At 49.4% G+C, this 10,310-nt stretch overlaps 1 protein-coding gene across 3 annotated transcripts in view; it reads right to left on the reverse strand.

The window, feature by feature from the left end:
* CUNH1orf35 (chromosome unknown C1orf35 homolog) overlaps window positions 1-10,310 on the reverse strand; it is a 33,876-nt gene that overhangs the window by 3,735 nt on the left and 19,831 nt on the right. Inside the window, exons 1-8 of one of the 3 annotated variants that reach the window (XM_029911637.1) lie at window positions 9,508-9,601; window positions 8,027-8,177; window positions 7,368-7,413; window positions 6,860-6,942; window positions 4,703-4,775; window positions 3,331-3,410; window positions 2,490-2,630; window positions 701-963 (exon numbers count right to left, since the gene is read on the reverse strand). In XM_029911637.1, coding sequence (XP_029767497.1) covers window positions 957-963; window positions 2,490-2,630; window positions 3,331-3,410; window positions 4,703-4,775; window positions 6,860-6,942; window positions 7,368-7,413; window positions 8,027-8,177; window positions 9,508-9,601 — 675 coding nt within the window. In that variant the 3' untranslated portion in view covers window positions 701-956. Of the gene's footprint in view, window positions 1-700; window positions 964-2,489; window positions 2,631-3,330; window positions 3,411-4,702; window positions 4,776-6,859; window positions 6,943-7,367; window positions 7,414-8,026; window positions 8,178-9,507; window positions 9,686-10,310 lie in introns of those variants that run through there. The other 2 variants (XM_024208281.3, XM_026652078.1) reach the window with 2 other exon arrangements.

Genomic DNA, 10,310 nt, shown 5'->3' on the forward strand with positions numbered 1-10,310 from the left:
GGGGGGGGGGGGGGGGGGGGGGGGGGGGGGGGGGGGGGGGGGAAGAGGCTGCCTGTCCACCCTGGTTCCAAGCCCCCACCAGCTAGCTGCAACGGGCTGCTCTTCCTGCAAGCAGTGGACAAAGCAGGCGGCTGCCAAGCAACGTTAGAAGGGAGCATTGCGCAACTTTAAAGGAGCATGTTCCCTAACTGATCAGCAACATACCAATGAAACAACGTTAAGTGAGGAGTTACCGTACTATATATGTGGATTGTGGTAGCGGCTAGGGCAGTGGTTCTCCAACGTTTGTACTGGTGACCCCTTTCCCACAGCAAGCCTCTGAGTGCGACCCCCCCCGTCTTGTAAATTAAAAACACTTTTTTAAAATATTTAACACTATTATAAATGCTTGGAGGTGAAGCGGGTTTTGGGATGGAGGCTGACAGCTCGTGACACCCCCCCCCCATGTAATAACCTCACGACCCCCAGTTTGAGAACCCCTGGGCTAGACAGTCCTAGTCCTGAGCCAAGACCCCATTGTGGGAGGGGCTGTAGTCCCTGCCCCCAAAAGATCTTACAAACTATTCTGTAAGATATTAATATTGAAACATAAAATGTTCTAACTGTGGCTTCTCTCCTGCCATATGGGGTAAAGGTTTCAAACAGTGCGTAGAGAAATATTTTAAAAAAAAAAAAATTTTTTTTTTTTTTTAAATGAGCTAATAGCTAAATACTAGCTTGACCGCCCCAATTACACTGTAAGTTGCAGTCAGACCAAAGTCTGTGTCTCTCCCTGATCCGACATCCTGTAGCCGTGGTTCTCAGTTCAGCACTGGAGATATGCAGGCTGGTTTGCAGTAGAGAACTAAAGCAAGAATCCATTCTACCACCACTGATTAAAATCCGAGGGTGTTCTGCCATGGACTCTGGAGTCTGAGATGTGGAACTCTAGGTCGAATGGTCCAAGGAGCAGTGGGCTATAGACTGCATGGAGAGAGAAGTCATTTAGCTCTTAATGGATGGAAGATTTGTACTGGTGCTTGGTGGGGGGCATAGCGAATACAGAAGTTAATCAAAAGCTGCTACAGGGAGGGCAGGGGAGAGGATGACGCACTGAGATTGGCAAGAGGCCCAGAAAATACCTACCTGCCGCAACAGAAGAGCGCTCAGCAGGTTACTCCATTGAATGTTTGCATTTCAATCCCCACCGGAGGAGGGGGGGCTGGCTCGGTATGACGGGTCAATCCACCCCACCGATTCCCCCCAGTGAGACTTTTTACTACCCGAGGAGCAAGCAGAGATACTCTCGGGTGGTGCTGCGCAGCCACAGCTCTCCTCAGCTTGCTGTCGGTGATGGGGTATGGGGGGAGTGCTGTAGGCTTCCCCAGTTGGGTCAGACAAGCTACAGACACCACAATCTCCTCGCCCCCTGCTACAATCAACACCTGGAGCAGCTGCTGCACGTGGGCTCAGGGCATTGTACAGGTGTGGCAAAAATCAAGGTGCTGCCTCACCCGATGTTGCTAATGCCAGAGAGTCTTCACACCAGGTGTCCTACCCAGTGGAGCAAATCCAACTACCGTGTGTCGAGCCCCAGCTTTAGGCAGTTGCAGCTAACGCAACACCCCCCCCACCCCATGACACACACTCTGAACTCCCTTGGCTGGAGAAAGGAGAGAGCACAATGCAGCCGACACACTTGCTGCACAAAGGCTGCGGCAGGGAGAGACTTTACAGGCTGCTTGTTCTCCCCACGCCTTAGGCTACGTCTACACTACGCACCTTTAAGTGCCATTACACGACGAGAACTCTCCCGCTGACAAAAAAAATCCACCCCCAATGGGAAGCAGCAGGAGAGCTCTCCCGTCAACAAAGCGCTGTTCACACTGGTGCTTTTCGTCAGTAAAACTTTTGTTGTTCAGAGAGGTGGGAGGAGGGTGTTTTTTTCACACCCCTGAACTACAGAAGTTTTACTAAGGAAAGTGCAGGGTGGACAAAGCCTGAGTTTGTGAGCTCCAGGGTCAGGAAGGGGCTCAATACAGGGGTAACTGAGTGAAATTCTCCAGCTGCACAGGTGGTCAGAAAGTTGGTCTTGGCGTTAGAGCACTGGAGTTGGATGACGTGGTTTCAATTCCCAGTTCAACTAATATCAACTTCCTCTATGATCTGGAACTCTGTGCCTCAGTTTTGCCATCTGTAAAATGGGGCTATAATACCTAACACTTCATGGGGCTATAATATCTAACACACTCACAGGTTATACAGGAGGTCAGATGAGAAGATCTAATGGTCCCTTCTGGCCTTGGAGTCTATGACTGCCCTTGTGTTTGTACAGTGCCTAGCACAATGGGGTCCTGATCCCTGACTGGGGTCTTTAGTTGGTGTTGGTCCTGCTTTGAGCAGGGGATTGGACTAGATGACCTCCTGAAGTCTCTTCCAACCTTAATCTTCTATGATTTTATGATTTTAGACACTGCCATGAGAGAGAATGATAGCAGGAGCTCTGGTACCTTTCCCCATGATCTGGAGAGGGGGAGGAGGAGGTGGTGGCTGCTTCTTTCTTGTGATGTTTCTCCTTTTCCTTCTCTCTCTTGTGTTTTTTCTTTTTTTTCTTCTTCTTCTCCTTTTTGGATTTCTTGCTGCTCTCGGGCCTGCACGGTTAAAGAAACAGGGAGACATGCAAACAGCACCGGCGCTTCTTTTAAAGCACAGCTGCATTTGCTGTCCAGAGGCAAGTTGCCAGGTCTCAGCCCAGTGCCTGCCCAAAATGACTGACTGCTGTGGATCACTCAATGAATGTTTTGCAAGAACGGATTAAGCCCTGAGTGGCTCACAAACTGCTGCAACTATCTAATAATCTATCTGTGTGATTGGTTGCTTCACTCACATGGTATTGTTTCTTCCACGCAATCGGTTAGCTCAGTGATTCTCAACCCGCAGGCTGCTTGCTGCCCAATCAGCACACAGTTGCGACCCATGTGATATCCTCAGGGGCATATAGGTAGTATATACATTGTGCGGATGTGGCCCAAATAACACAGAGAGCTGCATGTGTGGCCCACAATGGTAAATACGTTGAGAACCACTGGGTTAGCCTAATCTTTATAAAACCACTTCTGCGCGGAAGGAAGTTAGTTTGGGATTAAATGAATCCCAGCTGCTAGCTCCAAGTTTGCAGATGTCCACACGTGAAAGGCTTTGCCGGCAGGGAGCTCTGTGAAATCAAAGCGGGTGCAGACGCAGCCAGAGGGGAATTTGATTTAGAGAGACACCCGGCTGTTGGTGAACAGCGTCTCACGGTAGCCCACCGCAGCTCCAGCTGTGCGTAAAGTACAAGTGGGTTGTTCTTACCATGCCTCTTCTGCCTTCTCTTCCTTGCCCAGTTTTCTCTTCGCACCTGAGGCCTCCGGACTGTTTGCCACTCTCTGATGCTAGATTTCCAAAAGACAAAATGATGTACGAGACTGTCAGGCTGAGGGTGCCCATGGTTAACAACATAGAGCAGGTCCCACTGTTCAGAGCGATTACTGAGCAATACCAAGATTAAACAAGGTGGCAACATAGCTGGGGAGGGGGGCCCAGGGCTGGCAGCGTGGAGCTCCTTCCTTCTCACTCTGCCGATTCCCTGCTATGTGGCGCCATCCATTGGATGTAAAGATTACACCCTGCAAGTTAGGTCACAGCCGCGACAGTGCTGGGGCGACAGCTAGTGCTGACTGGCAGTGCCTCCCTGCAGGAGGGCAAAGTGGTGCCATCTTAGACCCTTGCTCTAGAAATCCTTTTTCTGGGCCCCACCATGACCGTCTCTCACCCTCAAGCTCCTCCCAGCCATGACCTCAGCCGCACCTTGCATTTCCACTCCCCACATCTCTTACCCTCCATCTCTCATGCTTATCTACCCATGGGGCGGTCAGGGTTACCACACTTACTCGGCCGCTAGAGCGATCTCCCAATCCCAGCCAACCCCCAATGCTCACAATAAGGGATTTAATATTTTAGTATGTGCCATAGAGCTGGGCTGACCCCAAGTCAAACTCTCCTGAAGGTTGGGGGATGTGTTTGTATCAAGGGATTTGCCCTGTTACAAAGATAGGCGCTGGCTGCAAACTTTAGAGTTAGGCTGAAATGCTCCCAGAGTTCAAGGAGGTTGGGGGCCCAGAAAGCCAATTCAGGCTTATTTCTGTTATCCAGGTAATACAACTATTACCCTCCTGCACAAAATCCTGCTCCCATGACATCAGTGACAAAATTCCCAGATCCATTTGAACAGATGGAGAAAGGATGGTGTCTAGTAAAAGCCCTGGCCAGGGGCTGAGGAGAGTTGAGTTCAATTCCTGCTCTGCCACAGATTTCCTGAGAGAGCTTGGGCAACTCACTTAGTCTCTGTTCCTCAGTTCCCCCATCTGTAAAATAGGGCCAATACTTCTGTACCTCACATGGGTGCTGTCAAGATAAAATCCACTAGTGATCATGAGGCACTCAGATATTAGTGAGGAGGGCCACGCCAGCACCTACACAGACATGCGAGTAGGATCAGCCCCTTTAAAAAACAAACAAACACCCCAATGCAGCCCTGAATGTGAAACTAACGCCAGAAAGTTACACTCTGGAGTTTCGCTTGGACGGTAAGAGTTAGTGTAGACGCAGCAGGGATCAAGCCTCTCCTAAGCTCTGCAAAGCACCGAGCACGCAGAACGGCTAGCACAGGGATGGAAAGACTTACAGTAAAAACCGAAAGCCCCAGTTTGGCAGCCTCTTTGTCTTCTTTGGAGAGCATCATTCTGCCAGCACCACCACTGGGGGGAAAATAAAATGTAAAGATACACACACACACACACACACGCATACGGCATGATTTTCTCTAGTCACCGTGAGGGCTGAGACGATGACGCTTTTGGAGCAATGTCTACTGGTTATAGCAGGGGACTGGCAGTCAAGAATTCCTGAGATCTGTTTCCGCTCTGCTACTGAGTGGCTGTGCAATCTTGGGAGAGTCATTTAACTTCTGTGCTGCCTCAGTTTCCTCTTGGGGCATGAAGATTCATCTGTGTTTTGAACGGCCTTTGAAAACTCTCCGATGAACGCGCTAGACCGGGGCACAGTATTACTGTTATTCCACAATGGCCCTGGACAGGAATCATCAATCTGATCAGGTTCCCTCCGCTTCTTTTCAAAATCCCCTTGCATTAAGCACTGCCTGCTCGTACACATCCTGTGCTTCCTGGACCCAGAGCCTAGGTTTCTGTTCCAATCCTTCCTATTAATCCACGTTCAACCTCTACAGAGGAGACCACCACTCACCCGAAAGGTGGACACATTTCTGCAGGGACTGGACAGATTCCAGCCTAAACAGGGGTTTCAACTTCAGCATATTATATAATATAACAAGCTAGTAAAAATACTCCTCCCATTCGCTCAAGGGGCCAACCCCACTGCCCCACGAGGAAGCTGCTCAAGGGTTGACTTTGGCTAATACGTTATGGTTAGACGGCTTCCTATTTGGAAGATTACTCCCAGTGGCCCATGGTCTGCTCTTGTAGTTGTGTAATGTGGTCCTCTGTACAATGGGAGGTAGTGTGGTCTGGTGGAACCACCACAGGGCCGGAGGGGTCTGAAAACACCCTGTTCTAACCCCAGCTCGCCACTGACTTCCTTTCCCTGGTGGGAGAGAGGAGAACAAGGAAGCAGCATGGGGAGAAATGGGGGAAGACTGCCAAGGATGTGGAGGGATGAGCACTGCAGAACATAAGAACGGCCATACTGGGTCAGACCAATGGTCCATCTAGCTCAGCATCCTGTCTTCTAACAGGGGCTGGTGCCAGATGCTGCAGAGGGAGTTAACAGAACAGGGTAATTATCGAGTGATCCATCCTTTTGTCCACTCCCAGCTTCTAGCAGTCAGAGTTTAGGGGCACCCAGAGCATGGGGTTTTGTCCCTGACCATCTTGGCTAATAGCCATTGATGGACCTATCTTCCATGAACTTACTTAATTTTGTTGAACCCATTTGTACTTTTGGCCTTCACAACATCCTCTGGCAATGAGTGCCACAGGTTGAAGTTGCACTGTGTGAAGTAGTACTGCCTTATGTTTGTTTTGTTTTAAACCTGCTGCATATTAATTTCATTGGACGATCCCTGGTTCTTGTGTGATGTGATGGGATAAATAACACTTCCTTATTCATTTTCTCCACACCAGTCATGATTTCATAGACCTCTATCATATCTTTTCCAAACTTAACAGTCCTAGTCTTTTAAATCTCTCCTCCTATAGAAGCTGACCCATACCCCTAACCATTTTTGTTGCCCTTCTCTGTACTATTTTCAATTCTAATATTATATCTCGGAGATGGGGCGACCAGAACGGCACCCAGTATTCAAGGTGTGGGCGTACCAGGGATTTCTATAGTGGCATAATGATATTTTCTGTCTTATCAACCCCTTTCCTAATGGTTCCTAACAGTTAGCTTTTTGGACTACAGCTGTGCATTGAGCAGATGCAGAGAACTATCCACAAAAGCTCCAAGATCTCTTTCTTGAGGGGTAACAGCTAATTTAGACCCCATCATGTTTATGTATAGTTGGAATTATATTTTCCTCATGTGCATTACTTTGCACTTATAAACATTGAATTTCATCTGCCATTTTGTTGCCCAGTCACCCGGTTCTGGGAGAGCCCTTGAACTCTTCGCAGTCTGATTTGGACTTAACCATCTTGAGTAATTTTGTATCGTCTGAAAATTTTGCCACCTCGCTGTTTATCCCTTTTTCCACATCGTTTGTGGTTTTGGGGTCACCAGATCTCCTGCTTTAGCCACCAGAGGTTCTAAAGAGCAGGGGAAAGCACTGGAGTTCTTATGCTAGTGGAAAATAGCTCCATACCTGGAACTCCCCAGCCCCAAGACTCGGTCTGTATCCTTCTCATCACGCTCTGCTCCATCACGCTTACAGACCTCAGCGAGATCCTAGGAAGGAACAGGTTAGAAGGAGCAGTAAGTCCATGGAGCTGACCAGTTAACCGCATCCATGCATTAGAAGAACTGGAGGCGCTGAATTCTTCAACACTGTATTTTCCATAGTCAGGAGACACACAGGGAAGCACGATGGTAATCAGAGTGATGTGATTTTTTTTTTTTTAAAATAAGAACTGATACTTCATGACCCAGCAGGGCTGGGAACATTTTGGAAGCAGCAGTAGAAATTCTTTATGGACCAAGTGAATCCAGGATCCGAAATAAGCAAGCATTAAATGTCAATAGGCTCATGAGCCAAACCCAGATAACTTGGTAGGGAGAGGGCCTGTGGCCCTGCTAAGCGCTGCTTCCCGCTCCCTCCCCTGAATCTCTCACACAAAGGCCCCACATATCTCACACTCGGACGCCTAACTTACCTCTTTGCTCAGGCCCGTGGGCTGTTTCTTCACATTCTTGTAGCCCCTGGAAAAAGTAAAATCCAGACAAGTTACAAAAGCAAGCGATGGCTGAATCACCCGTTCGGGGAGAGGGGCTGGGAGAAAGGGAGCGAGACGCCAAGACTGCTTCTCCATTGGTTGAATTGTTTGAAGATCACCGAGTCACTAGACGCAGAGTTGCTGTTACCACAAGACTGCAGGGAAGCTCAGGCTCAGCCAGGAAGTTGGGATGTTTACCCAGTCTAACCTGTTTGGAGCTCACAAATGCATTTGTATGTGGTTCTCAGACACCACGGTGATGGGCACCCTAGAAATATCAGACTGAGCAGGTTGCCTACAATCCCACAATACTGGATGAATTATTTGCACTATGACAGTCCCCAGAGGCCCTAACCAAGATCACGGCCCCGCCGCGCCAGGTGCTGTACAAACACACACAGTAAGAGATCAAAGAATTTACTAGCTAGGTAGCCACAACAGAGAAATGGTGGGAGAGGAAGCAGAGGTGACTTGCCCAGTTGTGACTACACATTTCAGATCAGATGAACCAAACTCCAAGGTGCTTTTTAAGCTGTGGTTCTCAATATGTCATAGGCCTTGGAGAGGTCACCTGTTAGACCCATTCGCCACGGACTTACAGAGCCGCCATCATGGCCTCCTGCTCGGCCAGCCGGACTGCAGCCAGCTCGGCTTCTCGGGAGATCTGCACGTCGCCTTGCTTCCCCTTTGCGTACCAGGTGAGGTCTTTGCCCTTCTGCCACCTGCCCACCGGAGCCATCAGGGAGTTGCCTGCCATTTAGAACAAGAGAAGCCTTCAAGAGACCTAAAGTGTTAGGCCAGTATGAAACGTCACTTCTAAAACAATATAACCAGACTAACGATAGATCACGCAGGGCACAGCATTGGGTGTCAGGACACCCAGGTCTTCCACTAACCTGCGGCGTGACTGCGGACAAGGCATTTCACTGTCCATGCCTCAGTGTCCCCATCTGTAAAATGGGACTACTGATCCTGAACTCCTTTGTAAAGTGCTTTGAGGTGAAAAGTGCTATGTAATAGCTAAGCATTATTCTTGACAAGGTCCAGGATGTGATTCAAAGGCTCTTGTATAGGTCTAGGGGCTGATCATTTATTCTGAGGGGAAAAGACAGCATTTGGGCCAATCTGTCCCAGCCATTCAGCTTCCACTAACAGCGAACAATAACATCTTACATTTCTATAGCACTTTTCATCCTCGGGGATCCAAAAGGGCTTTGTAACTCTATATGCATCGCTGCACTGAAATGCGGCCATCTCTGGGGTGGAGGGTGGCAGCCAAACAGCACACAGCACTATGCACAACTGGGGGAGGGAGGCTGGCCAGACCCCAGGGCAAACCACAAAGCCTACAAGAGTGCCATTTAATGAACATACTGGGCAAACAGGACCTCAGGTTTTTATATCACTACAACTCCCAAAGTGCTTTAGCAGCAATGCTGACTGTATGAATAGGGTTCACTTTGTCCAGCAGTGAAATTCAGTCAACTCTTGGTTGCTTGCTAAGGGAGGTGGTAAATTCTCCATCAAGCAGTCTCTTTAAATGGAGATTGGCCATCTTTTTAGAAACAAGCTGCTTTAATTCCACCCCAAATAATTGGGTTTCCCACCGGAATCACTTGGTGAGGTTACGCAGGAGGCCAGATTAGATGGTCAGAATGGTCCCTTCTGGCCTTAAAAAAAAAAAAAAAAAATCTATGGAACACAGTAGTGTTTAAGATCACCACCATGACACAGCTTTTAGGACACGAAGCAAAGAGCAACACCATCTCCATGTGAATAATATTAACACCAATATTCCCGTGTGTCCAGTTCCTAGTTACGACATGGACAGGACATAAAATAACTGTCCCCCTGCGTCGGCAGCCTCAGCAGAGAGACCAAACCCTCCTGTTAGCTCCAGAAGTGGTGCTCTCAGGTCAGGATTGGTGCTCACAGGGGGATGGCAGCAGGGAAGGGGAAGGCATGGTGCCCATGCCGTATGCATCCTGTAGGCATACAAAGGACACCAGCCTGTCAGGCGCCTTTCGCAAGAGCTGAATTCACACAAGACACGTCATACAATGACAAGATCAACTCTTACCCAGGTAATTTTCCCTCTGTTTATCCGTCTTCACATCCTCCCAGTTGAACTGGTCCTGCCCCCCTCGCACTCCTCCCCTGGATGAGCCGAACATGGTGCGGGAAGAAACAGCCGGCGGCGCTGGAAGTGAAATCGATCAGCACGAGGTGCTCAGATCTCTGCCCCGAATCGTCCAGATCTAGAAAACAGGGCAGGACAATCCCAAGGGTTACAGACCACATCTTACAGCCAAGCAGCTTCCGCCAGACCCACCTCATGCCAGAGGGGGAAGATCTGCAAACCATGACCGGACAGTGGCAAAGGACTGATTTTCCTAGGACGGACACTGACTGCTAGAATCTGCACTAATTCCTGCAGCTGGCACAGGATGCTGTGAATGGCAGCTTCCCGTGTTAGCCTGCCCCCACAATACCTCTGGGGGGATTCACCCCGCAGAGAGCGCCAGTGGCATTTCAGCTGGAGGTGCCTGCTCTTGTCTGGCTGGGGTTCTACAGGGGATAAAATGAGAGTGCACCCTTTGGGCACCCCCTTTTTGGCCCCAGGAGGGAGAGGCTAAGGCTGTTTTCTGCCAGCATGACCTTCCCACTGGTGAGCCTTCCTCCGCCCCTGGGTTTACACTAGCAGAGAGTGATGGAAAGCGGAGCTGAATCCATCCCAGTGTCCACACAGTGTGCTAGGTGGCACCATCCTAGCCCTACAGAAGAGCAAGAATAGGTGGCCTGAGGCAGATTCCTTCAGCCATCCATGCCCTTTGCAGGCTCTCCCAAGGCACGTGGGGCAAAAGAGGACACAGGTCACACCTA

Source organism: Terrapene carolina, unplaced genomic scaffold (genome assembly GCF_002925995.2).
Source record: "Terrapene carolina triunguis isolate 2854851 unplaced genomic scaffold, T_m_triunguis-2.0 Scaffold111, whole genome shotgun sequence".
Classification (NCBI taxonomy): domain Eukaryota; kingdom Metazoa; phylum Chordata; order Testudines; family Emydidae; genus Terrapene; species Terrapene triunguis.